Source organism: Rhineura floridana, chromosome 21 (genome assembly GCF_030035675.1).
Source record: "Rhineura floridana isolate rRhiFlo1 chromosome 21, rRhiFlo1.hap2, whole genome shotgun sequence".
Taxonomy (NCBI): Eukaryota; Metazoa; Chordata; class Lepidosauria; order Squamata; family Rhineuridae; genus Rhineura; species Rhineura floridana.
The window spans coordinates 10,297,958-10,320,746 of NC_084500.1; the positions used below are offsets into that span (position 1 = coordinate 10,297,958).

A 22,789-nucleotide genomic window follows, 5' to 3' on the forward strand; every position below is an offset into this window, starting at 1 on the left:
CAGCTTCCATCAGCCCCAGAAGCTGTGGTCAGTGGCCAGGGATGTTGGGAGCAACATCGGGGGAGGGGGGATTCCCCACACACACAGGGTATCCTTCTCTTGTAGCACCACACTTTCCAGTGAAGAGGGATGGGTAGTTTGGGGGAGTACTGGCAGACAGGGTCCCATAACGCCTTCATACCCTGGGGTGTATCTGTAAAGAGGCCACCTAGTGACGCCAAAGTGGGTGGGGCTATTTCAGAAGCTCCCTGCCCCCACTCTGAGCAGCAAGCCCCCCACCCAGTGATGGCGTCACTGCATCATGTGATGTAGGTGGGGCTGTCTCCTAGAGAGAGAGAGAGAGAGAATGGGGGGCACTATTCTTTCTTAAACATTCTTGACTGTGTGGCTTCACTGCAGTGCTAGGTCACTGCCCCTCTCATTTTGATCGATGACTGGTTCAACTCCCCCATCTTGTTTTTGAGCAAATTGGTTGGTTTAATTCTTCAGCAGCTTGGTGTGTCTTCGTGGGAGCCTCCCTGCCTCGTACGCATATGCGCAAATATACTTCTAAGCCGTTGGAATGTGTAACTACATGTTTTTTAAAATTGCATAACCTGAAATTACGGTTCTTACCTTGCAAGTAAGAAGGCTGCTTTTGAGCAGCCCGGAAGAGAGATCCAGTTACAGGAGATTAATTTTCATGCACTCTTTCTCTTTTTGCCCCCTCCCCCGCCAACCTCTCCAGTAGTGTCTGTCACCAACTGGGGTGGCCAGTAACACTGGTTTTTCTACTTTCAATTGTTGAGAAATGAACTGGGCTCTCAGATCTCCCCGCTCATCAAAAGGCATTAGGTTTTTAAATCTGCGGTGTGTGTGTGTGTATGTACTGTTCAGTGCTTGTTTAGGAAGATTTGACCTCCCCCAAACGCTCAGTTAGCAGCATCAGAGGCCCGTCTGGGCAGGCTTTCTCTAAAGCAGGGATGGGATCGGTTTGTCATGTGTCTGGACTAGTTGGCCTTCTTTCCCCCACCTTGTGTCTTCTGGACACAATCAGCGTAGTCTGGGAGTCATGGGAGTTATACTCCAAAACATCTGCAGAGCGCCAGGTTGGGAGAGGCTGGAACAGCCAGTGAGGTTTGCCTTTCTCCTTGCCTGTTCCACTGAGGCGAAGTTAAGCTCATCGTCCCTCTGTTTGCTGACTGGTCAACAGTCATGAGAGGTTGTACTTCTGGCAACCTCTCTCCCCCGACCCCAAGGTGCTGTGCCTGGCACCATGTTATTTCATCAATTAATTTCATTCATGAATCTCTTCCAGAGAAGCATACCGAAGTGATTTTGCAATAAAGAATAATAGAAATATCCTCAGTAAGGTATATGTAAAACAACTGCATACATAAAAACAAATTTCAGATCACGTAGATACCAGCTGGGATGAAGATCTTCACTTAGAAGGCATGTTAAAAGGGAGAGGTCTCAGTAGACGCAAAAAAGACCAGCAGCGCCTGTCTGATGTGCAAAGGCAGGAAGGTCCAAAGGTTAGGTGCCACAACACGGAAGACCCTGTTCTGCTTCATGCGGAACACAGGAAGCTGCCTTATATTGCGTCATATCATTGGTTTCCCTAGCTCAGTATTGTGTTCACTGACCGGCAGCTGCTCTCCGCTATTTCTGACAGGGCTCTCCCAACTGTGCTTGGAGATGCCGGGGATTGAACCCACTGAGTTGTGGCTCTCCCCTTATCGTCCGAAGATGGTATCTGGAGGTTGCCCTCTCCTGCAGAAGGCAGTGATCAGTTGAGTATATAAGGGGTGAGGTGATCTTTTAGATTTTGAAAGAGGCAATCTGTTTTCTCTCTGCTTGCTTCATTTTAGGAAACTTTAAAAGCCACTCCTCCAAAGCAGCAAGCAAGTTCATAAAAACCTAATTCCGCGGCTAAACCAACTTTTTAAAAAAGCACAGCTCAGTGTAAAAACTAGCCACTGGTTGATCAAGAAAAAGGTTTATTTTTGCAATCTCTCCTAAATCCCAGATAGGGATGTCAGAGAATTCTGACTAAAACAGAAATGGGAGTGGGCATCTCTGATGTTTGCTTATTTGTCCTACGTCCAGAATGGAAATCAATCCAGTGAATAGATCAGTATTCACTATTCTTGCTGCTTTCAGTCTGCAAATAATGCATAACTGATTACGGTTTTTCCCTACTTGCATTGTATTTCCTCTGCATTACAATGAATGAGTTGGAATAATATAATGACAATGTCACTTACGTAATTTACTTACTTAATTATGTAATTTATGTAACTTTGCCCCAGCAGGACAAATAATGTAGTTTTTGGCAGAAGTGGAATGGAAAACGATGCCGCCTTACATCCCTAATTCCAGCAGAAATGCAAGATTTTTTCTTGCCACAATACTATTTCAGATCTTAGACGCTGCTCCTGAGCTTTCTTATCGCAAGGGAAAGCAGTAACTCCTTTCCTATGGGGCAGTATATGTTAACAGGCTTCCCTAGCACATTCATGAATTAAATGTATGGTCGCTAAGATGACTGCCAAGAGAGTGGATCTTTTTGATGGTTCTTCAGTATTAAGGCCCATGAAATGCCAGTTAAAACCTTTTCCTGGGGAGACTCCAGAACTTTCATAGTTAGTCAGGGCATGAGACTGAAACTTCCTGCCAACAAAAACTAGCGTAGATGGGCTGAAGGCTTGTCAAACTAAACCGATTCCTTATTAACATCTCTTGGGTTTTTCTCTCCCTTTCAAAAAAAAAGTAAAAATTTCCCCTCAACTCTTTCCAAGTTGGTAGACTTTGTCACCAAGCTTGTAGACTCTGTCACAACTTTTCATGGTTTCTGCTAATCGTACTTCTCAGTCCTGGGAATTTGTGGTTGTATCCAACATTAGTCATACTCGGAGTAAACCCATTAAAATGAATGGACATAAATGACAATGGCTGCCCATGTGTTACCGGGCCAGGTTCAAGGTTCTTGTTTGGCCCTCAACAACTTGGGTCCAGGATATCTTAAGGACTGCCTGATTAGGTAACCTCCCTTGTAGACTGTGGGAATGCTGTGGATATAATATATCTCGACTTCAGCAAAGCTTTTGACAAAGTGCCCCATGATATTCGGATTACCAAGCTAGCTAAATGTGGGCTGGATGGAACAACTATTAGATGGATCCACAGTGGCTCCAGAATCGTACTCAGAGTGCTTATCAATGGTTCCTTCTCAGACTGGGTGGAAGTAACAAGTGGGGTACCACAGGGCTCAGTCCTGGGCCCAGTGCTCTTCAACATTTTTATTAACGACTTGGATGAGGAGGTACAAAGACTGCTTATAAAATTTGCAGATGATACAAAATTGGGGGGCTAATACTGTGGAAGACAGAAACAAAATTCAAAAGGACCTTGATAAGCTGGAGCACTGGGCTGAAAACAACAGAATGAAATTCAACAGGGATAAATGCAAAGTTCTACATTTAGGAAAAAGAAACCAGATGCAAAGATATAAGATGGGGGATACTTGGCTCAGTAGTACGACATGTGAGAAGGATCTTGGAATTGTCATTGATCAAAAGCTGAATATGAGCCAAAAGTGTGATGTGGCTGCAAAAAAGGCAAATGCTATATTATAGTATAGTTTCCAAATCCCGTGAAGTACTAGTTCCCCCTCTATTCAGCACTGGTTAGGCATCATCTTGAATACTGCGTCCAATTCTGGTCTCCGCACTTCAAGAAGGATGCAGACAAACTGGAACGGGTTCAGAGGAGGGCAACAAAGATGATCAGGGGACTGGAAACCAAGCCCTATGAGGAGAGACTGAAAGAACTGGGCATGTTTAGCCTGGAGAAGAGAAGACTCAGGGGAGATATGATAGCACTCTTCAAGTACATGAAAGGTTGTCACATAGAGGAGGGCCGGGATCTCTTCTCGGTCGTCCCAGAGTGCAGGACACGGAATAATGGACTCAAGTTGCAGGAAGCCAGATTTCGACTGGACATCAGGAAAAACGTCCTAACTGTTAGAGCCATACAACAATGCAACCAATGACCTCGAGAGGTAGTGGACTCTCCGACACTGGAGGCCTTCAAGAGGCAGCTGGAGAGGAATGCTTTGATTTGGATTCTTGCATTGAGCAGTGGGTTGGACTCGATGGCCTTGTAGGCCCCTTCCAACTCGACTATTCTATGGTTCTATGATCACTGAGCCTGTACTTGCAATCACTAATGCAGACTAGGAATGTAGGAAGCTGCCTTATATTGAGTTAGGCGATTGGTCCATCTAGCTCAGTATTGTCCGCACTGACTGGCAGTGGCTCTCCAGGATTTCGGGCAGGGTCCCTCCCAGCCCTACCTGGAGATGCCAGAGGTTGAACCTGGGATATTCCACATGCAAAGCTCTACCACTGAGCTCCATTGAAATGAATGAGGATTTACAGTGTAATGGTAACATGTAAGGATGCAAATGTTCACCAGTAGCGTGATGCTTACAGGTGAGGTGAGCAAGGTGAGGCAAACCGCAGCAGTGATGGAGGCCGTGAGAGGGGGGAGCAGTGGGGTGTTGCAGCAGCAACAAAGCAGTAAGGTAAGTGGTGGAGGTGGGCCTGCAGCGTGTGATGGGGAGCTGCCTAGGAGTGGGGGAAGCGTTGGGGAAGCAAGCAGGGACTGAGCCCCTTGTAATGACATAAATGATGTAATTTTGCCACAGTGGACAGCGAGGCGAATAATGTAGTTGTGGGCAGAAGACAAACTGCAGTGGGACAGAAACAGTGCTACGTGCAGTCAATACAGGGTGCCATGAGAAATGATGCCTTCATAAATCCCTAGTTCAGACCCAGATTTTGTTTGCTGCCTCAGTAAGAATTAGGCCCCCAACCTACTTTCTACCCCATAATTGCTCTTCTGTTGGTCCCTGTTTAGTATGGATGGCTGTGTGGAAATCTCATCATGCCATAGTAACTGGCTTTGCCATTCAACCCACCCCATTTGTTTATAAGCTTGGCAGAAGCGAAACCCTTCCGTTCCGGGTTGAGTTGGTATGGAGCCCGTGCTCTGGACTCTATTTATAACTTGGCTTCAAAGCCACTGCAACGCTCCTACTTTCAGTCTTCTTGCTGAGTTTGGCAGAAAAAGAAAGAACTCTTTGCTAGAACCTTGTTCTCTGGAGCAACTGAGAAGATCCTCGGCGTCTTGATTGCAGTCTCTCCTGGCATCACACAGGTGGGCAGTTTACTGGAGTCTGGTTTTGCAAAAGCTGAAGGCCACTGGCAGGAACACCAGCAGGATTTTGACCATGGGAACGCAGTCTGTCAAGTGCTAGTGATTTGTATTTTTCCTACGAGGAACCATCCGTGACAAACTTGCGTTGCTGTGGTTTATCAAGGTGCTGTGTGTGCTCTGGTTTATTAAAGGTGCCTCAGCTGACCTCCTTTTCCTGAAGACGGGGGAAAGGATCTGCCATCTTTGAAAATATTTTTGCATCCCAATCGTGAGTGTTTTAGCACCTTTGTGTCTGGAGGTTACACCGTTGCCTTTGAACGTGGGGAAACTTCTGTGATGGTTTTTTAATGCAGCCTCTCTGACAGGAGATCATGGGGAATGGTCTCTTTGCCAACTGCTGTCGCTGCGTGGCCAATCTCTTCCAGGTGCATGTGGAGAGCTCATTGGAGGAGAGATCGCCCCTCTTGGTGGTGCCTTCCGCTGTGCATCCGGAGGGCACCCTCCAAATCCCAACCAGGATGGGTACCTCTGGAGCTTGCAAGTGCTCGGTGCCATACCCAGATATTATCCTCAGCAGCGCATCTTGTGAATACCTGCAGAGTGGGAAAGAAACTGACAGAGGCTTATCGGAGGGGAATAGCGATAAACAGGCCACCAAGGCCTTTGGCAGCTGCCAGGCACTGTCTGCTTTCAGTGTGCCACAGCAGGCACTGATGTCTTGTGTTGCGAATGTCCTTCCTGCTGACCTTGTGCAAGAATCTACACGGCCTCCAAACTATTCTTGGCCGCTTCAAGCCTCCCAGGCCCACGAGGTGCTTGAGAATCTAAGCTTTCTTTCATGCAAGCAGGAAGAGAGTCCAGGCGACGGAGCGGATGCCAGTCACGGGATGCCCACTTTTGATCCGCACCGGTGCCAAGAAACCTTGGTGGCAAGTGGGACTGTGGCTCCTGAATCCACGTTGGCTGAACTTGGGTCTGTAGCATGCAAAAGCCAAGTCGTTTCTGTCATCCAGTCGTGTGGTCGCTTCGGAGGCAGCACCTTCTTGGATGGGCCTGAGCTCAATCCCTCTGGAAAGAGGAGCCAGGTCATTCTAAAGGCCTCTGCATATGAGACGCGAGAAGATAAAGGCGCTGAAGGAGCTTGTGTGGATCCTAAGATGGACACAGGTAGAGAGTTCACCCTTGGAGTTGAATGGGAAGTAGCCCCACGATCTGACCGCAGGAGATGGGGAGAAAAAGCTTTTTGTCTCAGGTGTTCAGTGGGGCAACTTCACCTGTCAGAGTCAGGTTGTATCCTCTTTACCCCAAGCTTTTGCATGGGTGGTGCATAAGCACTAAATCCTGGTATGCATGTAGCCAAATAGGGTGGTAGAGTCCTCAGTTGGTCAAACTGACTGTATCATATCTGACTTTCCTTCTTGGAAAGCAAGAAATGTCCCGTGAGCAGAAAATGAGCATGGTAGAGGACATGTTGGACTCGAACCTTCCTGCTGAATGTGCTAACTACTATTTGCAGGGTCTTTCATTTTGTGGGGAGGGGGATATTAAAAAATGTGGAAAGGACATTTGCTGTCTGTGGTAGAACAGTTCATTTTGCCATATCGGCGATATTCCATCTTGTTCTGCAACACGTGTCAAAGATCAAATGTCTGTACTGAACAGTAATGTGAGTTTTCTGGGGAAATGTTCCCATGCACATCAAATAAGGAAAACTCTATGATGCCCTAGAGCCAGGTTTGGGGAAACTTTGACCTCCCCCCAGCTGTTGCTGAACTACAACTCCAATTGGCAAGTTTGGCCTGGTAAGAGGGGAGGAGTTGTTCAGCAACATCTGGAGAGCCAAAGGATCCCCCCCTGCTGTAAAGGTTGAAGTAATTTAGCAGGTTTGTGTTTCCTTGTATTTAGTAAACAAAACTAAACTCTGAAAACCACAGTGCTCACCTAATAGTTAGTTGCAATTGTCCTCCATGCGTTGATACTAATGAACTTCTGAAACAAATTTTCCCACAAAAAAGGAAAACACAGGGAACCGTTCTGCCTACATCACTGACACTAAGCTACAATAGGCCTGGGGCGAGATCATGCAAGTCTGCCAAGAAAAATCTGAATTCTGCAATCTGATCTGCAGAATGCCTGTTGGGTTTTCTTAACATTTATTCTGCTGTTTTCTAGTTTTGGGGGGGGGAAGGGAGGGGCCAAGCAGCAGTAACCCACTATGAAATTGTGCTCAGAGCCCCTTCCTTTCAAAGAGCTTTAGTTATTTTACAAGTGTATAAACTGCTTCACAGCCTGAGATGATCAAAGTGGAGGTTACCTAGATACAAATAAAAGTACAAAAAAACAAGCATTCTAAAAACAATTGAAGCAATTCCTTTAAATGCTAAAAATAATAAAGCCATTCCTAAAGATGCACAGCTAATATTTCATAAATAACTGGGTCGCATTTCAGGGAAAGCATAAACAAAAATGTCTTCAATAGGCGGCTAAACATCAGGTCCCGGGGAGCCTGTCTAATTTCAACTGGGAACTGATTCCAAGGGGCTGGAGCTGCAAAACTACAAGCCCGGTTTCTAGTACAAACTAGGCTAACACCTTGGGCATGCGGTGCTCTCAGCAGTGCCCCATCTGAGGAGCGCTGTTGGCAGGTAGAGGTATTTGGAACGAGGAGATCCTTCTGGGGGATGCTGCAATATTCGTCTCATCTGAGACTTCTGCATTTGCCCTGTGCATTTTGGAATACGCAGTGCCCTCAAAGTACTTCCTTCTCTTATTGCAATAACCCTGCAAGGTAGGCTCATTTGAATGGTGACTACCCCAGGGCTGCCCACTAGGGACCTGTAGGAATTTAAACCTTGGTCTTGGTGTTCAGATCTGACAGTCTCCACTCTCTGCCTAGTTTTCCTTGTGTTTTTTTTCCAATTCAAAATGAAATACTGCAGTCATATGTTCCAGGGCATGAGAGCAAGTCTGGCTGAGCCAAAAGGTTTCAGAGGCAGCCTTAAGCTTGTATTGCGGATTGCTGTTGCCAGCTTTTTGTTGGATTGCCCTGGTGGTGTTAAATCTGTGGAGCTGGTCTGGGGAACCTTTGGCCTTCCCAATGTTGTTACACTACTTCATCCTTGGCTGCTGGGCATTCTTGCTGGGACTGATGGGAGTTGTAGTTCAGCAACATTGGGAAGGTGAAAGGTTCCCCATGCCTGCTGTGGAGAAATGGGAAGGAAAGCTCTATATATGATGGGCAGGGAAAGGAGTGAATATGCTTCTTGGCTGTAGAACATCAGTTTAATTCAGGAGTGTTCCAGAGCCAAGCAACATTCTCAACTCAAATTGTCCCTAAAGGACAGATTCCACCACCACCCCACTGCCCCTGAAGAATGTTGTGCTTTGTCAGCGGTTAGACCACCTCTGAGTTGAAAAACCCTTTTGTTGGCACCTGAGAGTTCCTTGACTCTGGCAAGGGTGCTTCAGCTTTGCCAAAATTCAGAGAAGTGTGAATTTTGCAGGATGGCTGTGTTTCAGTTCACATGTTATTTCAGAAAGTGCAAATTAGGAAAGTTTGTCGTTAAATGCAAACTGAATCGAATTTCTGCCCCATCCCTAGTGTGGAAGAGGGTTTCAGGAATCGTGGGCAGGGGATGGATGGGGTCTTTCAAGAGAGGCTGTCCCATAGGAACCTTCACCGAAATGCCTTCCATTCAGTAACAAGAAATGGGCAACTCTTTATTTTGGGATCCCAGGGGAGGTTCCTACTCCAGCAGGAGAGCTATAAGGCTAGGAATGTAAAAAGGCATAATTTTATGTCCATCCGTCCCCACTCATTTATCCATCGCAAACAGCATTGTTTCCGTTCTGCTGCAGTTTTGTCCAGAAACTTCATTATTCTTCTCTCTGTCTGCTGAGGCAAAACTACATTATTCCACTCTGTTCATTTCCATGTAAAGGAAAAACAGTCAATTCTTGTTTGTGAGCTGAAAGCATCAGCAAAAGCCAAGTGTATTTGTGGGATTGATTTCCATTCCGGACATGGAATGAATAAGGGAACATTGGCAATTTCAGTTTCCATCAAATTTCTCCGACATCCTTAGATAAGACTAGACACACACTCTGGACGACTTACTCTGTAGTTACATACCACCATCTCTGTGCATTCCACATAACAATGAATAAGAAGGTAGACTTCTTCCCCAGAGGACTTGCAATTTCAAAAGAGATACAAACTAGAAAGAGGAGGGGAAATGGAAGGCAGGAATGAATGTGGGAAGGACTTATGACAAAACTGAAAATCTGCCATCGACCATAGTTCTTTCTGGATAGGAAGTGGCGTAGCTCCTGACTTCTCTATGGCAAAACCCATGTAGTTTCTGCATCAAGAGCTTTAAAAAGTTCAGTTTTAAACCGAAAATGCCAAGAATGATTGCAACAGTGTGTGACATGCTAATTCTCATCTCCAGCCCCCTATCTCTTTGTGACTAGAGCACGTGGTTTCTAGCACGTGGGAAGGTCCAAGGTTCAGCCCCTGGCATTGCCTGCTAAAAAGGATCTTGGGTAACTGTGCTGGGGAAAGATGTTGCACAGCTTCTGCCAGCTAAGGCAAATGCTAAACTAGAAGGACCCAGTGGTCTGCCTCTGTGTATAAGGTCAGCTTCCTACGTACAGTCGTGCTCTTAGCATTCAGCCACCCTGAATCTGTGAAGTCCTTTGCATTTAAGCCTGGATTATGTGTGTTAGGGCAGCTGCTTAAAATCTGAAGTGGATGGATCTAACAGCTACAACTATGGTAAAGACAGGATATATTTTTGATGGACTTAAGGCCAGTCTGTCTTAAGAATCATTTTCCATTCTGCCTTGTGTTCATCGCTTGCATTGCTATTTCCATTCCGCTGCAGTTTGTCTTCTACCAAAACAGACAGATTCATCTTGCTGTCTGTTGTGGCAAAATTATATAGCTTACGTAGTTGTGTAAGTTGTATTGTATTGTCATTACTTTATTCCACCCAATTCATTTCATTGTAAAGGAAACCCAATGCAAATGGGGTAGTGGTAAACCATAATTGATTACATATCGTTTGCAGACTGAAAGCAACAACAACAAATGCAGGGGTTTTTTTCTGGGTTGGTTTCTGTTCAGCATATGGGATGAATAAGGGAACATTGGCAATTTCTGCTCCTGGTTCTGTTTTGTGCTGCGTTCTCTGGCATCCCTAGACTTTGCCAACCCCTGGTGCCCTCCAGATACTTTGGACTACAGCACCCATCATCATGGCTGTGGCTGATTGGAGTTGTAGTCTAAGACATCTGGAGGGCATCAATCTGGCAAAGACTAATTTAGACGCTCTCTGTGTGTGCTTTTAAAACTTAACAGAAGAACGTGTACAGTTTCATATTTTTCAAAATGTGGAATTTCCCATCCATGCGTGTGCACGCTCCCATACATTGATCATCCTGTGCGTACTTTCGGGTAATATGGGTTAATGTTTAATGTAGAATGCTACATCGCAAGTCTCATTGCCCAGGGCGCTATTCGGATGCCTTTTTGACGGTCGCAAATGGCAGGGAGGAGTGACTGTCGTAGAAGAGCGGAGAGCGCCTGGTGATCAAACAACAAGCTAGAGAGAGGACTTGGAACCTTGACCTTGTACTGGTGTAGTAGTTTAACTCTTCCCACCCATCCCACCTGCCCCCTAGGAGGGAAAAAGTTGTTTATTTAAAAAAAGTATGGAAGCGCAGAAGCCATCTTTTGTGTTTGTGCCTTTGGTTCAACCTTGCTGAACATTTAGAAGAATGGCTGGCTTTGGCAGCCCTGGGTTCAGGTTTGGACACCTGGGCAGTGTCAGCTGCCATTTTACCCCACCAATGCCAATCCCAGAGATGAAAGAGGATTTTGAATGAGCTTCCATGCGAGGGAGACATTTTTTGCACTAATTATTGGGTGCTGTTGAAGTGGATAATTTTGTAAATTGGGGATGGGGGAATCTGTGGCCCTCCAGATGTTGCTGAACTACAACTCTTTCCATCCCAGGCCATTGGCCATGCTAGGTGCGGCTGATGGAGGCCTGCAACATCTGGAGAGCCACAGGTTTCCCATCTCTGTTGTATGTAAGTCAGGGGTGGAGAACCTTTGGCCTTCCCACTGTTGCTGGACTCCAACTCCCATCAGCCCCAGCCAGCACAGCCAGTGGGCAGAGAGAGGGACATAGGAAGCTGCCTTATGCCAAGTCAGGGCATTGGTCCATTTAGCTCAGTAAAGTCTACACTGACTGGTAGCGGCTTTCCAGGGTTTCAGGCAGGGATCTCTCCTAGCCCTAACTCAAGATGCCAGGAATTAAACCTGGGACCTTCTGCATACAAGGCAGCTGTTCTACTGACATAAATAGTAAATTCTACCCTGATGTAAATAGTGGGTTTTCCGTGAGGTTTGCATTTAAAAATAGGTTACCTAATAAATGGTTCAGCCAGACAGACCCTTTGGCAAAAATGTACATATTAGGATAAATTTGCACTAAGATGCTGACAAATTTTCACAGGGATGTCTTTTTTTTTTTTAATGATTTGGAAATGTAGAGAACTGAACTTTGGTTGGAAAAAAAAAGAGAAACGTGGGAGAAACTGAAATGTACAGATTTCGTCCTCCCTAGTTCTTGTCCGCTCTGAGCCCTCAGGAAGGGCTGTGGAAATCTGTTGTGTGATGGATTTTACGCATTAGAGCCCCCGTGCAGGAATGCTGTTGTGCAAAAGTTCACAGTCATGATGGCAGTGTGAAATCTGTGCTACACCCCACCTTCAAAATTGTGCCTAAAAATGTGCAAACGTGTCCTGAAGGGTCTGAGTGGGTAGCCGATCATTTAAAGCAGACATGTTGGGGCGATCCTACTGTGGTGGGTTTTGCAGGGAGCGCCAGGTCCAGCCTATGCAACGACAAAAACTGTCTGCGCACGAAACCTGCTCTGTGCATTGTGCGCATCCGAGCTATCAGGTATTGCCTGCAATGATTGCATGTTGGCCCCCTGGTCTGATTCCATCACTGTCACATTGCTTCCCCCCTCCCCAGTGACTGTCACACCCATATGGAGAACCTTTGGCCCTCCAGATGTTGCTGAACGACAACTCCCATCAGCCTCAGCAACCATGGCCAATGGCCAGGGATTATGGGAATTGTCTTAAAGTAGTAGCTGAAGGGCCAAAGGTTCCCCTCTGCTGCAACATTTTGCAAGGAATGGCTTCTAGAGTTCGATATGTGTAGCCCGGATACCATCCCTTTAGAGCCAGTGTGGTGTAGTTGTTAAGGTGTTGGACTACGACCGAGAGGCCAAGGTTTGAATCCCCACACAGCCACGAAGCTCACTGGGTGACCTTGGCCAGTCACTGCCTCTCAGCCTCAGAGGGAGGCAATGGTAAACCCCCTCTGAATACTGCTTACCATGAAAACCCTATTCGTAGGGTCGCCATAAGTCAGAACTGCCTTGAAGGCAGTTCATTTCCATTTTTACCATCCCTGAAAAAAAAAAAGCTAGTTGTCTTCCCACCCAACCTTTGAGAGGCTTGGCAGTCAGTAGTGGCCCCCATATTATGGAATGATTTTTGTGACGAGGTGCACCTGGTGCCAACACAGTTATCTTTTCGGCGCCAGGTCAAGACTTTCCTCTTCTCCCAGGCATTTTAGCGTGTGTTTTTAAATTGCTTTTTTAAAAAAATGTGTTTTTAAAATTGTATATTTGTTTTTAATGTTTTTAATTGTTGTAAACTGCCCAGAGAGCTTCGGCAATGGGGCGGTATACAAATGCAATAAATAAATAACAGCTATGGGGTAATTTTTAAAAAGCAAATAAGCCACACATGGTCACCTACGGTGAATAAGAATCTCTCCCAAGTGACCAGAAACCAGTTTAAAAAATGAGAAGGCAGATAATTATTTTTCCTTAGGTTTTTAATTGTGTTGCAAAGAGCTTCTGCAAGTGCACAGCATAGATTTTTTTTAAAAAAGATCTTTGCTTGAGGAGCCAAGAGTCAATGGTGGAGTGCGCACTTTCTGCATGCAGAAGGCCCAGTGCCATTCCCTGGTGTCTTCAGTGGAAAGGAATGGAGCATAGGGAGCGCCTTGCACTGAGTCAGACCATTGGCCCTTCCAGCTCAGCACTGTCTACACTGACTGGCAGTGGCTCTCCAGGGTTGCAGGCAAAAGTTTCTTCCAGCCCTACCTGGAGCTGCTGTTGGGGACTGAACCTGGGACCTTCTGCATGCAAGACAGATGCTCTGCCACTGGGCTGTGGCCTTTTTTTTAAATCTTTTTTTTAAGAAGGTTCTCTGACAGGTTGGGGTGGAGAGGGAGAGAAAGAAGATCTCTGGTTGCAAGCTTAAAAGGAGTTCTTTTCTCTCTGAGTTGCTAACTTTGCAGGGAAATACTTTCTTGTGGAATTTTGTGTTTCTTCCTGCACTGTTCCAAGGAGCGTAGAGCTCTGTACATGTTCTTTTTCCCTCCGCACCCTGTTGTTATCATTGCAAGAACCGTGCGAGACCATTGTTGACCCAAGTTCAGCCGGCTTTGTGGCTGAGTGGGGATTGGACCTATGTCTTAACCAGTGGTGTAGTTGTCTGGGGTCGTGGGGGGTTGCAGCCCTGTTACTTTTTTGGGAGCAGGGTACCTGCCAGGTCTCTGTGTATTAGCCAATCAACATGCAAAGGGAGCATGGGAGCCACTGAGAAGAGTCCTTGTCCTTTCATGCTGATTGGAGCCAATCAGAGTGCAAGGTGGTGAGTCAGCCACCGAGAAGACTCTTCTCAGTAGCTAACACACTGCCTCCCCTTTCATGCTGATTGGCTCCAAGAGACGTCTGGACTCTGGGGACAACATGGAGAGCAAGGGGCACGGGGGAAAGGGAGCGTGGCTGTGAGGTGTGGCTGTGACTATCATGAAGGGACCCTGCACTTCTGAATTTGCCACTACTCTCCTGGTCTTAAGTGCTACACCATATTGGTCATTGTGAACCAATGGGGCGACTCTGTATAAGGCAGAGGTAGCAGACGTTCTGTGGAAGCCCGTCTCCCCCGCCCTTCCTACAAGCAAGCTGCAGTCACTGAGCTGCAGATTCTGCAACTGGAAACTCTGCAGTTTGTAGAGGAGAGGCATAGCTTATCAGCAGGGAGAGGCAGCGCTGTAGCCCAGCGGCAGAGCATCTGCCTTGCATGCAGAAAGTCCCAGGTTCAGTCGCTGTCAGCCTGTGTGGGCAGTCTTAGGCTAGATGGATGAAGGTCAGGCTCTGTATAAGGCAACTTCACACGCTTATGCTCCCTTGAGTTCAGTTTTGTGTCCGAGTACTTGGTTTTTTCCTTTTAGCTCTTATTAGGAATTGGGGAAGAAATTCAGTTTAGTTCCCATTTCAAGGTGAACCTACCTACTTTGTGCCGACTGAACCAGTAAGCGAAGAGAAACGCAACCATTCTTCCAAAGGCACCATTCTCTGAATTTTGCAGTGCAGTTCTCCAGCCAAGCAACAGGCACAAAACGCATATGCTAGGCTGAAGTGTGTACGGAGGTGCATGAAATGGGTGAAAATGACATAAAAATGCATTATATTGGGAAACTTTCTTGGCAAAAATGTACATATTAGGATAAATTTGCACTAAGATGCTGACAAATTTTCACAGGGATGTCTTTAATAATTTGGAAATGTAGAGAACTGAACTTTGGTTGAGAAACATGGGAGAAACTGAAATGGACAGATTTCGTCCTCCCTAGTTCTTGTCCGCTCTGAGCCCTCAGGAAGGGCTGTGGAAATCTATTGTGTGATGGATGTTATGCATTAGAGCCCCCCGTGCAGGAATGCTGTTGTGCAAAAGTGCATAGTGTTTCCACGTAGTCTGAAGCTCCTCTCCGTAGGAAACGATCCGGGAACAAAAAGAACGTTGTTAAGGGTTTCAGGTGTGTGCATTTTTGACCCCAGGGGAATGAAGGGCCTTTGTAATGGAAGTTGTCCTGCAAGCTATCCTCGTGTCTCCTCATCTCCCTCTCTTTCCAAAGTTGCAGGGCAAAGGTGCCCCCTCCTTCACAATCCTTGCCCTTTGATCTTGCTGTGTTGCAATTTTTGATGGTGTTTGTCCATTTTGGCAAGGAGTCGGCTGCTGGGCTGTTATACCATCCTACCACAAGAGCGGCTACGTGTTTCATGCTAGAAATGCGACTCTCCTTTTTTTACCCACTTAAATCTTCCTCCTTTGTTACCTTATTTACTTAGAAACTGCTATATATCACCCTTCAACCTGCTTAGGATTTCAGAGTAGCACACGACCAATTGTATCGTTGTCCAAATACAATAATACAGATCGGAATACTTAAACAACTTGGTCTGGCTCTGAGTTCTCACTTGAAGGCTCTTGAAGTAGCAAGAGTTCTATAAACGTAATACATTCCCTGGCCAAACAGGAATTTGAACCCGGGTCTCCCAGGTCCCAGTCTGCCACTAAGCACACTGCTGTATGCAAAAATATAGATATTTTTGGCTTTGCCTTCTGACTTTAAAGCTCTCAAAGTAGCAAGAGTTCCTGAAGCCGCTGCCTTTGCAGTGTAAAGAACTATGTGTATAATGCGTGTGACATTAGCACATCAGTTTTCCAGTTGCATGAGGTGGGCAGGTGAACGAGCTCACTGCTTTTTGTGTAATCTGCAGATCCTCTGCAGGAGAATGGAGGTGCCTCTGGGCTTTGCAAATCTGTCTACACCCACTCTCTGGTGGTTGTAATTAAAGAGGGCTTTTCAAACTTGAACTGAATGAATCTCACTCCTTGTATTTTTGCTGCTTCTCTCACTCCACTGGCTGCCTCTCTTTTTATCCTCTCTATGCAAACCCTTGTTTGTTCGTTTTGGCAAGGTGAAAAGGGAGAGAAAGTGGAACACTTATTTCTAGTAAGCACCAATCTGAAAAGGGGGTGGGAGGGAACCAAAATGGAACTTGCAAACTGGGCTCTTGGCCTTGCACGGTTTGGGAGCTCCAGCTTTAAGCTCATGGCTTGCTGACGCATCGGTCGTCGCAAGCAAGCCTTCCAGAGCTGGTTCCCCACGGCGAGTTGGAATCTCCTGCTGGCGACTCATGCGTGGATGAGCTTTTGTAAAACCGAGAAGAGAAGAGCGTTGGTTTGATCTCCCCCTCCTCTGTCACCTTACTATGCCAGGAGAGATGCTATCAAGAGGTAGTGGACAGCAGGGCTGTGGAGTCAGAGTCGTGGAGTCGGAGTCGGGAGCAATTTTGGGTGGAGTCGGAGTTGGTAGAAATGTACTGACTCCGACTCCTTCATAAATGGCAAATGTATATTAACTAGTAATAACAAATTTACTGTAGTAAAATGGTAGCACAAGGCATTTCATCACCACCACGTGAATCCAGCCCCAGGGATTGGGCTCGTGCGAGTTGTAGTTCAAAAAGTAACTTTTCTAAGCTCTGGATTCACATGGTGGTGATGAAATGCCTTGTGCTACCATTTTACTACAGTAAAATTGTTATTACTAGTTAATATACCTTTGCCATTTATGAAGGAGTCGGAGCCAGAGTCAGACAGTAGAAAAATAGAGGAGTCGGAGTCGAAGGTCTGGCGTACCGACTCCACAGCCCTGGTGGACAGTGAAGGTTGGTGCCATCCCCCGGACTGGCTCTCAGTATGAGGGAAGGCAGGTGTGGCTGGCTGAGGGCAGACTGGGGCTGGTGAGGCCCATTCATCCTAATAAACAACTTCCACTGGTAGTCAATAGTATTTGAACTTGGACCAGCCAGGCTCTGTTTTACATTCCTGTTCAACTGTGACTGGCTGACTCCTCTTGCTCTCAGCCTGATTTTACCTCCATCACAGGGGTCTTGAGAGGATACCATGTGGGACACCATGTCCATCTTTCTCTACACTCCACCACCCAGTCCTTCTGCTTTGCTTTCTTTCCTCAAGACAAAATGGTGGCACACTTGAAGCAATCCACCTTGGGTTGATGTGACTCTGATTCAGAGTCCTCAACATCTGGCTGGAGACCTGGCATCTGAATGGATTACTGAGGTTCATAAAGAAGAGTGGGTTTTGTGGTGCAGCAGTTAGTTTGTCGGACATGGTAACCATCTACTGATGGATAGATTAAGAAACTAATGGAATCTGGTGGGTTCCTGAAAGCCCTGGGGGAGTTCCCAATAAGTAGAGCAGGTGACCTTGTTGAAGTCCCTGTCATGCTGTGGTTGCCCCTGAGCGCCCTTTCTGGCATTGTGGAGTCCGGTTTGCACACTGGTACACCAGCGAGCTAAGGGCAATGAAACAGGCTGGATGACGGCTAGAGCGCAAGTGGCGAAAGACGTGCTGTGAGGCTGATCAGGCATGAGTAAAACATAACTCCTGAGTGGCAGTGAGGGCGGTGAAGAAGGCCCACTTCTCTGCCTCCATCGCATCCTCAAGTAGCCGTCCAGTGGACCTTTTCCATATCATCAGGAGTCTGTTGACATCAACTCCAGGAAATGGAGGCCGTTTTAGGCCCTTCGGAGGCCCACTGTGAATTGTTTGAAAGGCACTTTGAGGGTAAAGTTGCTTGCCTCCGTAGCAATCTTGATTCCTCATCCACATTTACTGTAGTCCGCAGAGGTGTCCAGTGCAACGTCTGCTGCAACTTCTTGGGAACGGTTTCAGTTGGTGTGGCCTGATGACATGGACAAGATGCTTGCGATGATGCGGCTAGCAACATGTCCTCTCGACACTTGCCCTTCTTGGCTTATTAAAGCTTGCCAAGGGGGTTCGACCAAGTGGATCCATGGTGTGGTCAATGCATCATTGCAGGAGGGGGTGGTTACAGCCACCCTGAAAGAGGCAGTGTTCGGACCGCTCCTGAAGAAGCCCACCCTGGACCCATTGGTCTGCAACAATTACCGACCCGTCACAAATACCTCCTTCTTAGGGAAGGTGATTGAGAGGGTTGTGGCGCAGCAATTACAAATACTCTTGGATGAAACAGACCCATTCCAGTCTGGGTTCAGGCCTGGTTATGGGACTGAATCGGCCTTGGTCACCCTGATGGATGACCTTTTTCAGGAGAAGGACAGGGGGAGTGTGACCCTGTTATTCTTACTTGATCTCTCAGCGGCCCCTCCTGGGCCAACTTGGTGAAATGGGTATTGGAGGAACTGTTTTAAAGTGGTTCCAATCCTATCTCCAAAGTTTTCAGAGAATAGCATTGGGCGATTGTCTTTTGGCCCCTGGCCACAGGGTACCATCTTGTCTCCCATGGTGTTTAACATCTGTATGAAGCCCTTGGGAGCAGTAATCAGGAGATTTGAGGCAAGGTGTCAGCAGTACACTGATGATACCAATGGAACCAATTGCCTAGAGAGGTAGTGGGCTCTCTGACACTGGAGGCATTCAAGAGGCAGCTGGACAGCCATCTGTCAGGAATGCTTTGATTTGGATTCCTGCATTGAGCGGGGGGTTGGACTCGATGGCCTTATAGGGCGCTTCCAACTCTACTATTCTATGATACCCAGCTCTATTTCTCTGTAACATCTGAATCAGGAGAGGCTGTGCAAGCCCCAGACTGCTGCCTGGACTCTGTGTGGGCTGGTTGAGGGCCAATAAACTGAGTCTGAATCCCAGCAAGACAGAGGCTGTGTGGGTTGATGGTTCCTGAGTTTGGATAATTGGTCAGTTGCCTGCTTTGGATGGGGTTATACTCCCACTGAAAGAGCAGGTCTGTAGTCTGGGGGTGCTCCTGGATCCATCTTTGTTGCTAGAGGCCCAGTGACCTCAGTGGCTAGGAGTGCCTTTTACCAGCTTTGGCTGAGAAGACCGCTGCGGCCGTTTCTGGACAGGAATAGCCTGACCACTGTTGTCCATGTACTGGTAAACTCTAGGCTCAATTACTGTAATACGCTCTATGTGGGGCTGCCCTTGAGGTTGGTCCTGAAGCTGCAGCTGACACAAAATGTGGCTGCGAGACTGCTCACTGGGACAGGGTGTTGCCAACATGTCACCCCATTGCTGAAAGAATTGCACTGGCTGACCATTTGCTTCCGGGCCAAGTTCAAGGTTATAGTTTTAGTGTACGAAGCCTTATACAGCTTGGGACCAGGATACCTGAAAGACTGTCTGACTCCTTATATACCCAGTCGATCACTGCGCTCTGCAGGTGAGGGCCTCCTGCAGATACCATCTTATCAGGAGGTCCGTTCCACATAGGAAACGGACCTTTAGTGTGGCAGCACCTACCTTGTGGAATTCCCTCTCTTTGAATATTAGACAGGTGCCATCTCTGTTATCTTTTCGGCGCCTACCGAAGACCTTCCTCTTTCAACAAGACTTTTAAGTAGAGACCTTATCCTAGTCTGCATCTGTGATGGAATTGCTTTTTAATACATTTTAAAAATGTCTTTAAAACTTTTTAAAAATGTTTTAAAATATGTTTTGTTTTAATGTTTTTAATAGTTGTAATATATTTTTAAGTCTGTTTATGATGCTTTAACGTGTTTTTTGTGCTTTTGTTTGCTGCCCTTGGCTTCTACTGGGAGGAAGGGCGGGATATAAATCCAATAAATATCTTCTTTCTCCACTGCTGGAGGCAGCATGCCTTTGTACACCAGTTACTGAGAATCGCAAGTGCACTGTTAAATTCGGGTCCTGTTTGTGGGCTTCCCATAATCATCTGCTTGGCCACTGTGAACACGATGGTGAACTAGATGGGCCTTTGGCCTGACCCAGCAGGGTTCCTCTTACATGCTTGTGATTAGGATGACCCAAGTTCAAATCCTCAGTTAGCCTTGAAGCTCACTGGGTGACTTTGGGCCATTTCCTTGAGATAAGGATGGAGGGGTGATCTCTCTCTCTGTTCTGTTGAGGGTCAGTATGGCTTATGGTTAGAGTTGCACAAAAGACTAGGAAGACTTTGATATAAATCCCACCCACAGCCATGAAGCTCAGTGGTTGACCTTGGGCTAGGCAGAAGGGAGTGTTTGGCCCATCTAACAGGATTGTTGAGAGGATATAATGTCAGGAAAACCCTGTATTTATTCCATCCTTGGATCGGGGAGATGGATGTAATAAACATATTTTTGTTGACTCTGCGGGTTGGGGTGGGAAGTAGAGGTTCTTCAAAAAAATTTTCTGGTGATATGTTTTTATGTAGGAACTTTTCTAAAAAAATACATCCTCTCAAAAAATGGTACAATGAATACAGGACCACTGAAACTGGGCAGTTTGAAAGTTGTGATTAACTTTTTTTTACCAGTGGCTATTCCTTGGAAACATGCAAGCATAAATGTGCAGCTCTTTGGGGCATGCTAAAATTAGTATGTTAACATTTCAATAATGTCTTCTGTTCTTCTAAAAATCTAAATGATGTATGGAAAATGCCTCCAGTTCAAATTGTCATGTCCTGGATGTTTCTTGGAACAGAAAAATAGAACATTTAACTCACATTAAATGTTTTTCATTGGGTGTTTTCTGAGAGTTGGGGGCTGAGAGTTGTTAGGAGACCTCTAGTCCCTTTGCAGAATTTCTGTTCAAATACTTTTAGCTGTTCTGGGGAGGCGACAGGAGACAACCTGAGCTCCAGGTCTCGTTCTGTTTAGGACAACAAAAATTACTTTTCCAGAAAATTGACATCACTATCAGTACCAATGCTCTTTCGGGCGTCCAGACGGTGAAAACCTAAACTTGTCTCCCTTTCCTTTATGGCCAGAGCAACACCCATCCAGCATAGCACTGATGAATGGAGATGGCTTGCATGAGAACCACAAAGAAGAGACCAGACAGAATGGCCACGAAGAACCAGACCACATAGACGATGGGAATGACCAAGAAGTCATCGTCATCCAAGACACCGGTTTTACGGTCAAAGTCCATGCGCCAGCAGTAGAACCCTTTCCCCTGCAAGTGAGTGTTTGTGGAAGGACTTCTGGTCAATATCTCCTTGGTTGAGCCCCTTCTGTGCCAAACTCTAATGAGATTGATGGATGAACTGGATGGTTATTACAGTTATTGCTGTAGATCAGTCTTCCCTAATCTGGTAACCTCCAAAACGTTGCTTGTACCACAATTCTTGTCATTCCTGAGGATTGGCCATCCTGGTTTGGATCTGATAGGAGTAGATGTCCATCACTGGCCCTCTCTGCAACTTATATTTAAAGCAGTATTATACCACTTTAACAATCATAGCTTTCCTGGAAGGATCCTGGGAGCTGTAGGGGGCTGCGAGTTGTTAGGAGACCCCTAGTCTCCTTACAGAGTTCCGATTCCCTGAGTGGTTTAACAGTCAACCCCTCTTCCCAGAGAACTCTGTGAGGGGAATAGAAGACACTCTCAGCACCCTTAACAAACTACAGTTCCCAGGGTTCTTTGGAGGAAGCCATTGGCTGTTTAAAGTGGTATGATACTGCTTTAAATGTAAAGTGCGGATACAGCCACTGTCTGGAGAGTAACAATGTTGAGGAAGGCTGCCTTGGATCCTGATTGAGTAAGCCAGGTGGCTAACCTATTTTGCCCCAAAGGCTACCTTTGCTGTTGGCCAACCCTACCAACGGCTGTAGGCCAGTGGTGGGCATAGTATAACTTTGTGCACAGAGAGAAAGAGGTGCAGCTTATGCGCAGAGACAGCTGAAGAGTAGAATGTGATTTTTCCCCTCCCCGTCTCGGTGCTGTGAGGCAAAAGTGGGCAAGGGTCCAAGTGTCAGTCTGTTCCATCCATTCATCCGTAGCCTCTTCAAGGACTAGAAACTTGATCAGAAAGGGCTAGGGTTTTTTTCAGATACTGGTGTTGGCGCTGCATACATTCTGGATGCCCCCCCAGGTACTCAACTTGGTCAGAGCTCAAATGAGCAAAAGAGCTGGATGGCAGACAGCTTTTTAGTGCAGGGGTAAGCTAACCCGCAGGTGGATCTGGCCTGTCAGCCTGCAGCATTATCTCCGGCCGATGGTGCCTGGGGCTAAATTGGGAGATAAAACCCTCTGCTTGTGCAAAGACAGTGTTTCTCCCCCTCACTCCCCCTCACTTCAGGGGGTAGAAATGCTGCTTTTTACTCTGCATGGAACAGTCTTTCCCTCAACATTGAGGAGAGAATGTTCTGTGTGCTTGTGTGGTGTTCACACGTGGATGTGTGGCGAGCGTGTGCACGCATGCGGCTGCTGCAGGAGCATATGTCAGTTGCACCCACTGTTGGCATCTGGCCCTTGGAAGTGGGGGCTGAATAAGGGTGGCCGTCCCCTGTTCTATAGAACGCTGGGGTTTTTATGCATGGCTGTTCCTGCGTTGGTCAAAACCACGTGAAGTGACATACTAGTTGCTAGTTCATTTAAGGGCCCAATTCAAGGTGGTCGCATTAATGTTTAAAGCCCTAAATGGTGTAGGCCCCAAATATCTGAAAGAAAAGACTGCCTCCTTCCCTGCAGACCCTCTCGGCCCGCCCCTCTGCTGATCGCAACACCCTTTCAGTAGTTCCATCGCTCTCAGAAGTTTGCAGTGGGGGCGGGGGGAGAGCTGGCAGCCCGAGAGGGTATTCTCTCTGTGGCAGGCTTACTATAAACAATCTCAGATCTAGGAGCTTGACCTGATCAGTCTGGATGGCCAGTGCTAGCATTTATCAGG

At 46.7% G+C, this 22,789-nt stretch overlaps 1 protein-coding gene across 3 annotated transcripts in view; it reads left to right on the forward strand.

Annotated features, from left to right (window-relative positions):
- The window catches only part of CLUH (clustered mitochondria homolog), an 89,794-nt gene that overhangs the window by 19,210 nt on the left and 47,795 nt on the right, over positions 1-22,789 (forward strand). Inside the window, exons 1-2 of one of the 3 annotated variants that reach the window (XM_061604874.1) lie at positions 5,562-6,372; positions 20,888-21,081. In XM_061604874.1, the coding sequence (XP_061460858.1) occupies positions 5,577-6,372; positions 20,888-21,081 (990 nt within the window). In that variant the 5' untranslated portion in view covers positions 5,562-5,576. Of the gene's footprint in view, positions 1-5,561; positions 6,373-9,894; positions 9,983-20,887; positions 21,082-22,789 lie in introns of those variants that run through there. The other 2 variants (XM_061604876.1, XM_061604875.1) reach the window with 2 other exon arrangements.